The 16508-nt window shown below is 51.2% G+C and overlaps 1 protein-coding gene and 1 pseudogene across 2 annotated transcripts in view; one reads left to right on the top strand and one right to left on the bottom strand.

Annotated features, from left to right (window-relative positions):
- Positions 1-2963: 2963 nt before the first annotated feature.
- LOC112064098 (40S ribosomal protein SA-like) lies at positions 2964-3900 on the bottom strand (annotated as a pseudogene).
- Positions 3901-7203: 3303 nt separating this feature from the next.
- Positions 7204-16508, top strand: part of PXN (paxillin) — a 42995-nt gene continuing 33690 nt past the window's right edge. The window contains exon 1 of one of the 2 annotated variants that reach the window (XM_055080320.1): positions 7204-7323. In XM_055080320.1, the coding sequence (XP_054936295.1) occupies positions 7311-7323 (13 nt within the window). In that variant the 5' untranslated portion in view covers positions 7204-7310. Of the gene's footprint in view, positions 7324-10610; positions 10891-16508 lie in introns of those variants that run through there. The other variant, XM_028479995.2, reaches the window with a different exon arrangement.

Here is a 16508-nt window from a genome sequence, read left to right as displayed (position 1 = left end):
GTACAGCTGATTCACTTTGTTATACAGCAGAAACTAACACACCATTGTAAAGCAATTATACTCCGATAAAGATGTTTAAAAAAAAAAAAAAGAATCCACCTGCCAATGCAGGGGATACGGGTTCGATCCCTGGTCTGGGAAGATCCCACATGCCGCAGAGCAACTAAGCCCGTGCACCACAACTAGTGAAGCCCGCGTGCCTAGAGCCCGTGCTCTGCAACAAAAGAAGCCACCGCAATGAGAAGCCTGTGCACGGCAATGAAAGGTAGCCCCCGTTCAACGCAACTAGAGAAAGCCCGCACAACAACGATGACCCAAAGCAGCCAAAAAAATAAAAGCTTCCCAGGTCATTCCAATGTGCCAGTGCTGTAGAGATTTTGTGGGTATTACATGAGATAATATAGGAAAAAGGTTCCCCATGGTGCCTGACACAGAGTTATATGCTTTGGTGGGGGTTGTGGGACCAATTATCCAAGCCTGGGTGGTGGTCAGGGAAGGCCTCCTGGAGGAGGGGGTGTTGAGCTGTGAACTGAAGGAGGAGAGAAGTTAACCAGGAGAAAGAGGACAGGATGCCTTTTAGCCGGGGTATCAGTACCTGCAGGGTTCTGGAGCCAGGAGGATGTGGTCTCTTGGAGGAATTGAAAGTCATTCCCAGAAACTCCCTGGCAGTCCAGTGGTTAGGACTCCACTCTTTCACTGCTGAGGGCCTGGGTTCAATCCCTGGTCAGGGACCTATGATCTGGCAAGCTGCACGGTGCAGCCAAAAAATTGAAGTCTTTCCCTGTGACTGGAGCTGAGAAAGGAGAAAGGAGAGTTGGTGGAAAATCACTGGGCTTTATTCTGCTGTCAGGAAGATTTTAAGCAGGACAATGAGTGGGGGGGGGGGTGCCCTCCCCCCAAATTCAGAAACAGCAGGGCGGGGTGCCCTCCCCCCAAATTCAGAAACAGCAGGGCCTCCTCAAGGCATTGTGTTCAAACCCTCTGGGGAACTTGAACTTGCCAAGGGGTGTGTGACACAGTCCCCAAGCTCCCCTTCAGGAGCCATGTCCTAGACTGTAAAGTCAGACAGTCCTGGGTTTGAATCCCGACTTTGCCACTTCGTACTTGTGTGGCCTTGGGCACGTGACTTCATTTATGAGCCTCAGTTTCCTGGCCTGGAAAATAGGCATAAAACCCCCATTGGATCTTCGTGAGGATTAAATGAGATGATAATGTAAAAGACTTAACATGTTGCTTCCCACATGCTAAACAATAAATGTTCCCAATATGTGTGTCAATGTGTGTAAAAGACTGGTCTAGAAGAATCTACAACTGGTCATTAATTTTGGGGGGATTATGGATATTTTTAATTTTTATATCTCGGTTTATCTGTTGTTGTTGTTTTTCTAAAATTCTTTCTGCAATGAACAACTACTGTTTTTGTAAAGAAAACTTCCACATCTGTATTGTAAGCTCTGGAATTTATTCTTCTAAATCTTTTTTTCCCCTTAATCCCCTCTTTCTTCCCAACATCAATTAGTGCAGTGGTAAACTTAATTCATTAAATGGGTACTTAACAAATGTTATTCACACAACATATTTTTATTCAGCACCTACTATGTGCTGTGTCCTGTGTCAGGTACTGGGGTAGAGCAGTGAATGAGACAGACTTAGTCTCTGCCTTCCTGAAGCCTAGAATCTGGCAGGAAATGGACAGATGCAAACGAGTGCATAAGTGTTTAATTACAGCCGTCCCTCGTTATCTGCGATTGGTTCCAGGAGCCCCGAATATACCAAAATCCCTGCATGCTTAAGTGCCATAGTCGGCCCTCTGTATCTTCAGTTCTGCATTCGCGGATTCAGTTAACCATGGGTTGTGTAGTACTATCTGAATTTATTGAAAAAAAAAAATCTGCTTGTAGGTGGAACCGCTCCATTCAAACCAGTGTTTTCCAAGAGTCAACTGTATAATTATGAGGAGTGCTTTCAGGGTGCTAAAAAAAAAGGTCTTAATAACAGGAGCCCTGACATAGTCTACCAGGCCAGGGAATGGTTTTCTGGGGGAATGGCTTTTAGGTTGAAATCCCCCCAAATAATGATGCCAACTATCATCTAAATCTGTGCTGTCCAGTGTGGTAGCCACTAGTCACATGTGGCTACTGAGCCCTTGGACTGTGGCTAGTGGAAATGAAATGTGCTGTCAGTGTAAAATGCACATATGATTTCAAAGACTTCCTATTTAAAAAAGTGAGCTATCTCACTGATATTTTTTATATTGATTACAAGTTGAAATGATAACATTTAGGATAGACTGGATTCGGTAAAATATACTAAGATTAATTTTAACTGTTTCTTTTTATCTTTTTTAATGTGGCTACTAGAAAATTTTTCATTACTAATTTAAAAAATTTTTAATTACTAATTTTAAAATTAAAAAATTTTTAATATGTGGCTTGCATTTTGTTTCTAGGGGATAGCGCTGAGTTAGAGAGTGCTTGTTAGTGACAAGGATTATGCTAAGTAAATGTGTAGTATCTTGTTTAATCCTATGATGCCTCTGACAGGTAGGTATTATTTATCTTCTTTCTACAGAGGAGGAAACTGGCACAAAGAGTGAATTGTCTGAGATTCAGCACCAGCAAGGAACAAAGCTGGCATTAGCACCTGGGTGGAGTCAGTCCAATGAGCTGTGCACTTAACCTCTACCCCACACTGCTAAGCAGAGGGGTCTGTGGGCTGGGACAGGAAGAGGCATCAAGAGCCATCCAGGTGGAAGGAACAGCACATGTCTGAAAACACTGACATTCCATGGACTAGAGGGCCTCAGAACATTCGGCTGTGGAGTGATCCCATGGAGGATCTACTTTCTTGGAGGCTGTTTTCTCACCGTGAGGACCTTGAATTCAGTTTTGGCAGGGCTGTCCATCAATGTCCTGTCAATGTCAGTTCTTTTTTTTTTCTTTTTGAGGCTATTTTCCGTCAACCTATTTCCATTTTAAGAGTTTGTGGAAGAACAGCTTAAGACTACTCAGTGGGTGTTCTACCCATTCAGTGGCCTGAGTAGTGGGAGCTGCAGACCAGCCTTCAGCGGGGGATTGCTGAATAGGCAGAGGGCACCTGCACACCTTCGGACGAGTCCGCCACCTCAGGTCGAGTAGCAATGAACTCAGGAGGAAGGGCGGCCCATTCACCCTGAAATTCCTCCTTGGTCACAGCCTTCTCAGCTGCTGCCTGCTCTTCCTTTTCAATCTCTTCAGGATCTCTGTAGAAGTAGAGATCAGGCATGACCTCCCATGGGTGTTCACAGTAGATGGTGCCACACGCGTGCAGAACTTCCCGGGTGAGTATCCACCACATCAGACCCACTGAGTGAGCTCCCTTGTTGGCACGGGATGACAATGTCCACACAGTGCAGAGGAGAATCTGTTACACAGACCAATGGTAGGCAGGTTAACGTAAGAGGCCTCTGTTAGAGGCCAGGCTGTGACCTGTGACCACCAGGCTGGTGGTCAGCCCTGGGATCAGTAACCACCAGAAGTCTTGGCTCCTGGAAGGCTGCCTGGATCTGGTTAGTGAAGTTTCCAGGAGTGAAGTGGTCAGCAATAGGAGTGGCTCCAGTGACAGCAGCAAACTTCAGCCCAGCTCACTGGCCAGTATTCCTGGAGGATATGACACTGACATCAGCTGGGTTTTCAATGGCAACAGTGGCACGAGGTGCCAACAGAAACTTCTCCCAGGTTCTCTTCAGACTTATGATGTAGGTGCCATCACTTTTCCTTTGTAGATGTACTGTTCCATTTGGAAGTCAAGGTTGGTGCCACCTAAGTGGGTTCCTGCTGCAAGGAATTTGAGGACATCCTCCTCCTTCATTTGCTGGACATCAAGGGCTCCGGACATTGTGAAAATTTCCCTTTAAGTTACTATGGGAATCCAGAGCAACGCCGTATGGACCCCTGTCTGGGTAGCGCGGAAAGGCAATGCCAGTTCATCCTTAAGAAGTATGAGAAACCCTGGTTTGAGTTAACCAAGTCTGATGGCTGGGGGATGGGAGTCCCCGAGGGGAGGAAAAGGTGTTTTTTTTTTTTTAAGATCCTTTAAAAAATTTTTTTTATTTATTGATTATTTATTTTTGGCTGCATCAGGTCTTAGTTGCGGCACACGGTATCTTTCGTTGCAGCACACGGGCTCTTCGTTGCGGTGCGCGGGCTTCTCTCTAGTTGCGGCCTGTGGGCTTCTCTTTAGTTGTGGCTCGCAGGCTCCAGAGCGCACGGGCCCAGTAGATGTGGCACGCAGGCTTAGCTGCCCTGTGGCATGTGGGATCTTAGTTCCCCAACCAGGGATGGAACCTGTGTCCCCTGCATTGGAAGACGGATTCTTAGACACTGGACCACCAGGGAAGTCCCAGGAAAAGGTGTTTTGGGGCTCTTTACATTAGGAAATCCCAAGCAGGGGTCTGAGTGTCCAAGGTCACCAGCACTGAACTCCAGACTGAGTTCTCCTTAGAACTCCAACCACCAAGGGCAAAATTGACGGCTCAATTGATGTCTTGTTTTTCCTCTCCAGGGCATATTGCTTTGAAAAAGGTTTGAGACCTTTGAGACAGGGACAATTTTATGTCCTGGTATTGGTCTAAGGATAATGGTTTCACCTGGCACAGTAGCAGGTCTCCTGCACAGGCCTTAGCAAAGAATTTCCAGGTTCAGATCCCAGTCTTCCCACTTACTAGCTCTGTGGCCTTGGGTAACTCAATCTCTTTATTCTTAACTTTTCCAACTGGAAAAGGGGATAATAGTGGTCATCTCCTAGGCTTGTGGTCAGAATTAAATGCAAAAAAGCATGGAAAGCACCCAGCCCACAACCTGTTCATTATATTGATAGTACAATTATAATTGTTACTATTGTTCTGAAGAGAACACATTGACCTCCTCTAGAGGAAATGTGACATTACATCCCCGTTGTAATATCCCCTATTACAGTCTTAGCATACCGTTCACCCCAGAAACTCCAGGGCTTAATGTGAATTAGACTAATTGTGGGTTCTTCTTTATGCCTCTCCCAGCTTTAGCCCAGTGTGTGATGCAGGATAGGTGCCCCTGCTAACCTCCCTGTACCCCCATTATCAGTCTTCACCTTGTATTCCATGCTGCAATTTCCTTCTAGTTCTTCCAATGCACCATGGTCGCTGTCTTGCCTAAAGGCCTTTGCATATGCTGTTCCAGGCAGCTGGGAATGGTGTGAGGTTATTCATCCTTTATACAGGCCTGTTTGCTCTTCTGTCTGCCCTTTTGGACTAAATCCCAAGGAGGCAGGCACCATATCAGTCTTATTCATCATTGTATCACCAGCCCCAATACAGAACCTGTTCGAAGGGAGTGCCAATAAATATCTCATCATTGAGTGAATGAATGAGTGATCTCACTATCTTAATCTTCCACTAAACTGTGAACTTTCTGAGGAAAGGGACTACAGTTTGCTTTGTTCCAAGTGTCAGGCACAACATCTGCCAGCCATTCAGCAAATATATATTGAGTGCTTACTATGTGAAACACACAGACTAAGTACAGATATGAGCAAAAATGGACATGGTTTCTGCCCTTGTGCACTTTTAGTCTGAAAGGGAGAGAGACATTTATCAAACAATCCTACCACTAAATGTAAATTACAGCAGAGAGAAGTACCTACAACACAGAAGTACATGGAAGGTGTTGGAAGGGCATGCAATAGACTGCCTAGCTGGGAAGCAGTCTTAGCTCTTGAATTTTAATGGAAGAGAATGTGGCATCCACAGAGGAGAGCCACTTGGTTCTGCCTTCAAAAAAGAGCTTGTCATCCAGCTTGAGAAAATGACAGCTTCCAGATGCAGGGCCTTCAGGACAAGGCCACACACTTCATGGGCATCCCCAGCTGATAGCTGAACATGGTGGGGGAATTGGGGCCTGGACATTTCTGCCCAATGGGGACTCCTCTGATGAAATTTTGTTCCAGGGCTCCCAATTGAGTTGGCTTATCTTTGTCATATCCAAGATTCTCCTTGCCATCCTGCCTCTTCCTCTTTCTCTCACACAGGCATTCCTCCAGCTCTATCTCAACATCTGCTTCCTGGAGAACCTAACCCAACACAGAGGGTCTTGGCTGGTTTTCTGTGGGAAGGGGAAATTTTTTTTTTTTTGGCTGCGTTGGGTCTTTGTTGCTGCGAGTGGGCTTTCTCTAGTTGCGGTGAGCGGGGGCTACTCTTCGTTGTGGAGCACAGGCTCTAGGTGCTCAGGCTTCAGTAGTTGTGGCTCATGGGTTCTACAGCGCAGGCTCAGTAGTTGTGGTGCATGGGCTTAGCTGCTCTGCGGCATGTGGGATCTTCCCGGACAGGGCTCGAACCCGTGTCCCCTGCATTGGCAGGCGGATTCTTAACCACTGTGCCACCAGGGAAGCCCCTGTTACCCGATTTCTGAGTCTGTGGGAGCAAAACCCCTCTGGAGTCTGGGATGGCAGTGGGGTGTTTCAGGAAACTAGCCCAGCGCCGGGTGTAACGTCCCTGTAGCTTTTCCTTTACTGTCTAAGGTGGGGTCCTTTTTTGCTCCATGCAGAGTTTCGGAAAAATCTCCGTCTAGGGAGGATGGATATGTGGAAGATTAAAGGATATATAACCTCGAAAATATTGAATCTGGCCCCAAAGCCTGGGCTGCGAGCTTCACTGCCATCAATCCAGAGGGCGCCCCGAGAAAAGGTCCTCCAAATGTTCCCGGCCTCGCCTGGTACTGATGTAGGGTCCTCTTGGGAGGCGACTTACTGGGATATAGACAGACGGACAAATATGACTCTCCAGTGGACAGACATGTGATGAATGAGTGACTGATGGATGGACAGACATAGGTCAGATTGTGAGACGTCAAGACAGCCAGATGGATCTGTTAGCCAGTCAGGCATGTGACTCTCAGAGAAAGACTGACAGAGGGCCTGAAGGCCTGGGAGCGTCCCACCTGCCTGCTCGGCCACAAGGCGGCGCTGCCGCCTCGCCCAGCGGCGCCCACCGTCCAGGCTGCGCGCGCTCTGGTGGGCCGGCGGCGGGGGCGGGTCCAGCGTGCTCACGGGGCGGGGCCAGCAGCCTCGCGGGGGCGACCACCGGCGGAGCGCGCGGCGGGGGCGGGGCGCGCGTGCTCGCGGGGGCAGCTGGGGGCGGGGGGCGGGACGCGGGGCGGGCGCGGGCGCGCGCGGCGGCGGCGCGTTCCGTTCCGGGCCGAGGCTCGCAGCGGAAAAGTTGCGCGGCGGTGAGGAGCGGCCCCGGGACGGGCAGCGAGCGCGACGCCGAGCCGGCTCCCGGCGCCCGCGGCCCCGCCATGGACGACCTCGGTGAGTGAGCGGGAGGCCGAGGGAGTAGGCAGTGAGGGGTGCGCGGCCCCAGGCCGGTGCGGGCGCGAGCGAGCGGCAGGCGGAATCTCACCCGCGGCGGCCCGGGTCCCGGCTCTGGTTTCGGCCGGCCCGGGCTCTGCGGGGCCGGGATCCCGCTCTGGGCCTGAGTCCCAGGCCAAGGCCAGCCCCGCACCGTCCTCACAGCTGCCACCCCCTCGCTTCGAGGACGACCCCACCTCCGGACCCTCGACCTCGGGGTTCCACCCCCATCTCCCAGAGCAGCTTCAGGGACCCACGTCAAGGACCCGCCCCGTCCGCCTCAGGGACGGGCCCCCACTGCCTGGACCTGACCACCTCCCCAGCTGTGGGACCCTCACTTCACAGACCTTTCCCCCACCCCCATCGCACAGATGGAACACCCAATTTGGGGATCAGCTGCCTAATCTCACAGGCGGGGTCCTCAATCCCAGGATCTGCTCCCACCCCCTCGAGGACCACCCCTTCACAGACTGACATCCCCACTTCAGGGGTAGCCCCACCGAGCCGACGCCTTTCATTTTACAGGTCAGATTCACAAGTTAGAGATAAACCTCTGATGACATAGCCTCTGATGAGCTTCTGAGCCTCCACAAAGACAAGTTTCCCTCCTGTCCCACTGATCCCCCCAGTCCATTTCACTGACTGCCCTGGCCACTCTGTGGACCAGCCCCTCCCCTTTTATATCACAGATCAGCCTCATCCTAGAAGAGTAAGCTGGGGAGACAGACTGGTGAAATGCCAGAGAAATGAGGTGGGAAGTGGGCCCCAAGGTATGGCCATCTTTGAACTTGTCCAGGCTGGTAACGTTCCCTCCACCCCCGCAGCAGCATAACTTGCGGGAAGCCACGCAGGTGAGGAAGTTAAGATGCCCAGAACAGAGTTTTTACTGTTTTCGTTGAGCTGTTTTAGTGGAGCTCCCAAATTACTCTTCTCAGTCCAGTCTTGATCTGGTGTTAGGGCAGGGGAAAGTATCTCCTGGAACCAGACACTAAACCCAGGGAGCTTGGTGCCAGGGTTCTAGGAATGCCTTGAGTGGTGTGAACTCTGGAGTGGGAGGATTCACTCTCCCTCCCTCCCCTTCACGCCTGTAGCTGGAGGGCCTCTGAGCCGGGGAGTTGAGGAGGGGGGAAAAGTTTCTTCTCTGTAGGAGCCTTGTCTTCCCTCTGTGGACTGTGGGTGGCTTGTGTGACCGCTGTTGCTTTCTCTGTCTCAGGCTCTGAGGGGTGGATTCATCAGACAGGACTGATGGGCCTCCCCTGAGCACACAGGGCACTAAATTAAGATTGGCTATTTGTAGGCACTGAATTTCCAAGGGAACAGGGAGGAGGATTGGGACTTGACTGCTTCCCGGAGGCTTCCTTTTGGGATCAGGGTGCCTCCCCACCCCACTGACCCTGAGATCCTGGAGCTGGGTATGGTGTCCGGTCCTGCCTGTTTTGCAGAGTGAGATGGTTGCCAAGCATAGTTCTGCCTTTGGGTCTGGCTTGGCACCCATTTTTCCAACACACTCAAGGTTGGCATGGCTTTCAGGCAGGTATTTTTTTTTTTTTTTTTCACATAAAAGTAACTGAGCTGAAAGGAGGCTGGGGGGATATTTTTCGAATCAGGATCTGTGAGTCTCAGTGCTTTCCCAGTGGGAATTTGCAAGCAGAGTTACAGTTTCTGAAACGTTGATGGGGGTTCTGTTGCTTCTAGACAGTCCCCTTGCTGTTTGAAGGACTGAGAAAGTCTTTTTAGAGTTTGCAGTTGAAGCCCGGAATTCCTGTCCTCTGACAGTCTTCCATTTAGGGCCAGGAAACTGAGTTCGTCTCTGAAAGGAAAGAGAGTGCCCTGGCAGAGTGGATTGTAGGAATTTAAATTTGCTGTTCATGGAGTACTTCCCTGTGCCTCAACTCATCTTGTCCTCACAGCAGCCCTTTCTGAGACCCCCTTAGGGCCACTGCTATCATTACTACCTGCCTTTTACAAATTGAGAAAACTGAGGCTGAGAGAGGTTGATTCACTTGCTGAGGGTTGCACAGCCACAGAATGACAAAATCATGGCTAAAAGCCTAATCCCTAGCTCCTAGGTCTGCAGCTCTGTGTACCCCGAGGCCTTTCTTCCTGAGGAGGGGTCGCAGTGGGGTATGGCTGCCACTTCTAACTTCTGCTGCTTCCCACCATAGGCTCCTCAGTTGTCTGAATGTGGGCTGCCCAGCTTCCTTGGCCTAAGCTCCCAGGGGGCCAGCCACGCCTGGCTGAGCGGAGCCTGGGGTGGGAGGAATGGGCTGTGCAGGAGGAGAGAGGAATTTGCCTCTGCGCTCAGGCCCCATCAGCTGTCTGGATGGCTGCTCAGCACCCTGCCCGTCAGCTGTTTTCCTAGTTAGGCTGGACACATAGGCCAGGCCTCTTGTTTTTATTTTTCTCCTGAGAGTGCTCTCAGCTGTGAGCCTCTTGGTCCCTGAAACAGGGGTGTTTGACATGTAGCAAGTCTAGAGGGGTCAGAGTCTCTGCTGTGACTTTTTTTGGTATGAAAAAAAATTGGGGAACTCTCCCCTTCCTGTAGCTGTTAGTGACAAACTCACCGTGTGTTGTTTAATAAGTTACAAATTTATAGCTCTTTGGGCAGAAAAACATAAACACAGCACGTCCTGCCCTTCCGTGTGTGTTCTCTCTGCTTTGTGCTGCGGGGTGGCTGCTGGTGGCTTTTCTCATTACTGTTTAGATGCTGGTTTGGCTGGGAGTTCTCCCTGTTCTAGTTCTGGCTGGAGTTTCCTGGACAGAGTTCTCATAACACTGAGATGCACTCTGATTATGTTTTCGGACCTGACTCCTCTCTCTCCCCTCCTTCACGTGTCTAGTGCACTTTGGGGTGGGGACAGTGACCACAGCTGGGGGCTAATAATGATCACGTGCGCTTGATGGGAGCCAGGCATCCTACTCAGCATTCCTTGGTATCATCCCAGCCATTCCGAGGGGAGGTGTTTAATCTCCGCTTTACAGATGCAGAAATCTGAGTCAGGGAAATTCAGTGGGGGGCACTGGGATTGTAACCCAGATTGATCCAATTCCAGATTTGGTCATCTTCATCATAATAAGGTAGTAAGTGCTCAGTAATTAACCAGGGGGATGAGCCATGGGGCCTCCTGAGTAATTGCTAGGTACCTTTTACATTTCTGCCCTGGGGGCCATCCCATATGGTCATGGTGGCAAAGGGTGGTCTGGTTCAGGCCTTGATAGCTTTGCCTTTCCCATCCCTTGCAGGGGGAACAGCCAGCTGTTGGCAATGCCCAGTTGCTGCTGGAATCTGGACCTGTCTTCGTGCAGCTTCTCAGCAGTCTTGACCCTCTGGAACACAGTGCCTCATTGTCCTTGGGGGGAGTACTGGGGAGCAGGGGAGTTGCCTGGGGCATTCCGGGCTACGGAGCCTCTCTGTTCCATGGAAAGTCTGGACTTTGGGCTCACCCATCTGTGGTGCCTCTGTGTGTTAGGCTAGGGTCAGGGCACCCAGCTGCTGGGCCTGTGACAGGCGCGGCCCGTGGGGTTATGGTGAGTTCCTAGTGGGGCTCTGCGTCAGGGCCAGATCTTCTCCGGGGCTGTGTGCTAGTGAGGTGCAGAGCTGGGATTCAGACCCTGGAGTGCTGGATTCTTAAGCAGGTGCCCTTTCTGCTGGGCAGCCATAGCTTAGTGTGGAAATGTTCAGGCTGCTGGGGGCCAGAGCCCTGCCACTGTGGGTTTGAAGTCCCCCGAGGGAACATCTCAGTATTCTTTTCTTCCAGTTTCCCCAGGGGTGGCTGTGCATTGGCCAGTGGAAGGCCAAATTAACTGTGGATGTGCTGACCAGCCCTCCTCCCCCATTTATTCATCGTGCCTGAGTGTGCCGACTCTCCAAAGCTTCCCTTGGGCCTTTACCTTGTTCCAAGGCCAGAGATGTTGAAAAAACTTCCTCCCAGCTTCACTCTCGTTCCAGCCCTTCCCTGGGTTGTCCTGGTCTCAGTGCCTTCGTTAATAATAACAGCCATCTGTAGAACACTTTTTCTTTTTTACAGTGTTTGCAGAACTCTTACTGTAATGTTTATTGAGCACTTAATGTGTGCAGGCCCTGTGCTGGGTACCTTACATACATTGTTTCATTGAATCATGTTGGCCCTATGAGGTGCAGGTTCCGTTATTATTACTGCTACCCATTTTACAGATGGTAAAATGGAGGCACAGAAAGGGTGCGCCCGCTTGCCCAAGTTCTATAACTAGTGAGTGGCAGAGCTGTGATTTAAATGCAGATTGGGCTTGTAACCATTTTTACATGTCTGTTCATGATACTGGATCGATCTCGGTTGCCTGTTTTTAAAAAAAATTTATTTATTTATTTTTATTTTTGGCTGCATTGGGTCTTCGTTGCTGCACGTGGACTTTCTCTAGTTACAGTGAGCGGGGGCTACTTTTCGTTGTGGTGTGCAGGCTTCTCACTGCAGTGGCCTCTCTTGTCGGGGAGCACGGGCTGTAGGTGCGCGGGCTTCAGTAGTTGCAGTGCATGGCCTCAGTAGTTGTGGCTCGCGGGCTTCAGAGCGCAGGCTTAGTAGTTGTGGCGCACGGGCTTAGTTGCTCCACGGCATGTGGGATCTTCCCGGACCAGGGCTCGAACCCGTGTCCCCTGCATTGGCAGGCGGATTCTTAACCACTGCGCCACCAGGGAAGCCCTTGGGTTGCCTGTTGGTTTGATTGCTTTCCATTTCTAGGATGCTAAAAATCTTTTCTGCCCCTTCCCACACGCACATTCTCTGTTCAGTGTCTCACATCTGTCTTTTTCCTGTTCTCTGTGGCTTCTTCCCTCTCATTTGTTCTTTCATGGGGATGCCATGCTGAGGATGGGATGCTGGGCACTTGTGGCAGTGTCTCCTGCTCAGAGGAGGACCTCATTCCTCTCTTACCTGTTATCTCTTCAGTCACCTGTTAGCCTCAAGACAGGGCTGCGAGCTTACAGCACAGCTGCTGCGGAGCACCTGGGGCGGGTTCTGAGCTCCCTCTTCACTCCTTGTGGTTGGAATCAGAGCCCTCTGTGCCCCCCACCCCATACACTCTCCTGTCTTTGTTCAGGTGTTTGCACATGGCTGCCATTGGGAGCCAGCCCATTTCCAGAGGAGGAAGTCCTAGGAAACTTTGAGGTGGAGAATTGAGGATGTCCTGTGGAGGGAGAGAGGGAGAGAAAGCATTAGGAAGTTGAATTTTTCCAGAAATCTTGACAAAACAGCAGATTCATAGGGGTATCCAGGGGAGTTCCCTGGCGGTCCATTGGTTGGGACTCTGCGCTTCCACTGCAGGGGGCCTGGGTTCGATGCTGGTCAAGGAATCAAGATCCCATATGCTGGGCAGTGCGGCCCCAAAAAAAGGAGGGGTGGGCTGTCCAGAGATGGTCTCCTGACCTGGGATAGGCCTGGAGCCACCACGGCCTCCCAGGTCCACGTTGCCTTTTCAGTTGGAGTCACATCCGGCCTCAAGCGTCCATTCACATCCAGATAAGTCTTCCAACTAATGGATTGATTGCCTAACCAGTGGGGCCCAGGGCTGGCCTCTCCAGGGAGGCCTTGGATGCTAGGCCATTGACAGGCAGAATATGTGGTTGGCCAAGCCCAGCAGAGCCCTGGTGGCCAAATTTTCCCTTAAAGATGGCCTTTTAATGCTTATTTCTTGTGTGATTGTGGTATTGTGGTTTTATGGGAGAACATTGTTATTTAGGTGCATGCGAAAGTATTTGGGAGTGAAATATCACGATGTCTGCAACTTAGTTTTAAATGATGTAGTAAAAAAAAAGAAATGGGGATATGTGTATATACTGTGTATATATGTAGAGAGAGAGAAGGAGAGAGAAAATTTGTACAAGTGTGTACAAAAAAGTGGCAAAAACATTGACTATGACTGAATCTAGGTAGAGGGTATATGGGTGCTCATTGCAATGGCCTTTCAACTTCTCTGTATGTTTAGACATTTTCATGATACAAAGCTGGGAAAAAAGTAAGAAAACCTTGCTTTTCCATAGTGGGCTTGGAGTTATTTGGTCAGGGGTGCTCATAAGTGACTACCTGTGGTTGACCTGAGTGACTCTCGGCCTCCCTGGGTGGGCAGAGACAGGAGCCAAGTGGTTCTGGGTTGGTGGTGACTGGTGACTCTCAGCTGGGGATGGGGGCACATGGTGACCCGTGCAGAAAAAAGGACAGGGCCAGGCAGAGACAGTGAGCTTCCCTAGTGTGGAGGGAGCCTCTGGGGTTATTTTGGGTGTGGTGATGTTAACCCGACCGGGGTCAGGGCAAGGGAGATGCTGGGCTCTGGTTGGAGTTTGGAAGGGGTTGCCTGGGTGGGATGCAGAGCAAGGCTTTACAAAAGGCAGAGAGCAGCCTGTGGGCAGCTGGAGCCTGGGGGAGGGGACGAAATGCCATTCGCTTCACATCAGGAACCTCTTATCTGTGGCCAAAGGGACACCATTAGCCTGTGGGCAGCGGAGGCCGGAGTGGCCCCAGGCTCTTGCTTGCAGCTCCGCTGGCTGTCCAGTTCTCCAGGCTTGAGGCTCCCTCTCCTGGAATCCCCACTCCCAGGTCTCTCTTGTCTCGGTTTGTGCGGACTCAAATCCTGTCCACCAGGCCTTAGGGAGAAATAGCTGGGTTCCGGCACCAGTGGCCCCCTTGGCTTTGAGGGGCCTGGTGCCTACTAGAAGCATTTTGGGCAGCTAGTCGGCCCTCGTAAGGGGAGTGCTTTGCACGAGGGTCTTCTGTGAGCCTCACGTCTGTCTGTCAGCGAGCAAGGATACAGAGGCTGGCCTCTGGGTCATGATCATGGGGTCATCCTAGGAGGTCTCAGAGCCGTGTGTCCAGCCTGACTGCCTGTTTGAGGAGCAGGATGATGTGTGTTTTATGGGGGTGGGGGTGGAGAGGGGTGGTGCTGGGAGGAAGCTTTATGTAATTCTTGGCTGGGACTCAGGTAATTGTTTTAATGAAATGGAATGCAGCTTATTCAGAACTCGCTTGGCAGAAACAGCCATGTTCTGTTCTGTTTTCTTGTTGGAGAGAGCGAGTCACACACTTGCAGCCGCTTGAAAGAGTGGAACCCAGGGTGAGCTAGCATGAGCAAGGTGGGCCGAGGCCTCCAGGGATCTCCTCTCGGTTCAGCGCAAGGATCCTCAGACGGCTCGACTCTCCTCTGGACGCCAGTCTGGGAGCCTTTTTGAATGAGCCATGGACACTCGGGCCTCTTGCAACAACAGAAAGACCCTGCTGCAAGTGGGCTGTGAACTGAGCCTGGAGCTGCTGCCTCCCTCGTTGTCAGGAGGCCTCATGATATGGACGTGGGAGCGCTCAGCACACAGCAGACAGACCCTCCAGGACGGTCTCCTATTTGCTGTATCCCCTTTTTTCCACCTCAACACCTCCTGTAACTTTCTGCGCGCCCCCCTTATTCCCCCAGCATCTCCCATCAGTGTCGACATCATGGCCTAATGTGACCCATCCGCAGATACACCTGGATCCCCTTTCCTTCTGGTTTCCTTTCCCCCCCTCCCCTGTCTGCCCCTGCTAACTTCTTTAGTCTGCTCCTTTTTCTGTTTTTAATGCAGCCTGGGCCGTTCTTCCACGTTTTCTCTTTTGCTAAGAATGCATCTCACTCTGTAGCAGCCATATTTCCCCTCCCTTCCTTAAAATCTGCTTCTCCGCAGAACCCCCCACCCCCCCCCCCCCCCCCCCCCCCCCCCCCCCCCCCCCCCCCCCCCCCCCCTCCCCTCCCCCCCCCCCCCCCCCCCCCCCCCCCCCCCCCCCCCCCCCCCCCCCCCCCCCCCCCCCCCCCCCCCCCCCCCCCCCGCCCGCTTCCTTCCCCTCCTCCTTCTCTGATCCCTTTGTGGAGCGCAACATTGCATTTTCCCAAAGGCTTTTTCTGGGCTCCCTGTTTCTCTCCTAGGTACCCAGGTCAATTTATCTACTTGCGTGACCTCTTTTATCACTGGTATGTTGGCAACTCCTAAATTTATATTTCCACCCCTGACGTGGATTCTATTGTCCAGATTCTTCCGGTCTGCACGCCAGCAAAGACCCAGCTCATTTCCTTCTCACTCTCTCTTCACGGCCTCATTTGTTGTCTGCTCTCTCTGTTATTGCCCCTTCCCTTCTCTTGGCCTGTGTTAAACCATTTTTGCAACAGTTTAAAATTTATTTTATTTATTTATTTATTTTTGGCTACATTGGGTCTTCATTGCTACGCGCGGGCTTTCTCTAGTTGCGGTGAGCGGGGGCTACTCTTCATCGTGGTGTGCAGACTTCTCATTGTGGTGGCTTCTCTCTCTGCAGAGCATGGGCTCTAGGCGCACGGGCTTCAGTAGTTGTGGCACACAGGCTCAGTAGTTGTGGCTCGCAGGCTCTAGAGCGCAGGCTCAGTAGTTGTGGCTCACGGGCTTAGTTGCTCCGCGGCATGTGGGATCTTCCCGGACCGGGGCTCAAACCCGTGCCCCTGCATTGGCAGGGGGATTCTTAACCACTGCGCCACCAGGGAAGCCCCATTTCTGCAACATTTTAAGGTTTAGGAAACATGTTCACGTGCTTCGTCATTGTTGATGATTCTGACAACAGCCCTTTGGGGTATGTGGTAGCTTCCCCCATTTTACAGATGAGGAAGCTAAACTGCAGCTCAGAGCACATAGAGGAAGAGGTCACACCCAGTATCACCACAGATAATGTTGCAAAAACTTGATCTTAGGTCTTTGAGTGCCCAACCCCTTCTCTTTTTGGTTCTTCATGTTGGAAACCTTAACGCAGAGATGGGAATTCGCAGGTTGGATTTGGCATGCAGACCTGTGTTACTTGGCCTGCGTGGTATTTAAAAATATTCTGAATTAGTTGGCAGCATTTAAAGTATCAGGAGATTGCACCCAAAAATCCGTATGTTATTTCTTTTGAAAAATCAGAGTCAGCTACACTGGACGCCCATTCTTCATGGCACTGGTTTGTTGAATTCGACAGCTCCCGCCCTTGCATCAGCCCTCTGTTTTGCCTGCAGCGGGCCCACTTTGGAAGGTTCTAAAAATGCTTTCTTTCTGCTCTGAATTTACGGCAAACACACAGTTGCCAAGTCTAGGGGGTTTCTTTTTTTTTTTTTTGCGGTACGCGGGCCTCTCACTGTTGTGGCCTCTCCCG

The sequence above is a fragment of the Physeter macrocephalus genome, chromosome 19 (genome assembly GCF_002837175.3).
Source record: "Physeter macrocephalus isolate SW-GA chromosome 19, ASM283717v5, whole genome shotgun sequence".
Taxonomy (NCBI): Eukaryota; Metazoa; Chordata; class Mammalia; order Artiodactyla; family Physeteridae; genus Physeter; species Physeter macrocephalus.
Note: the sequence above shows the minus strand (reverse complement) of the source record. Positions and strands in the feature narration are given on the sequence as shown.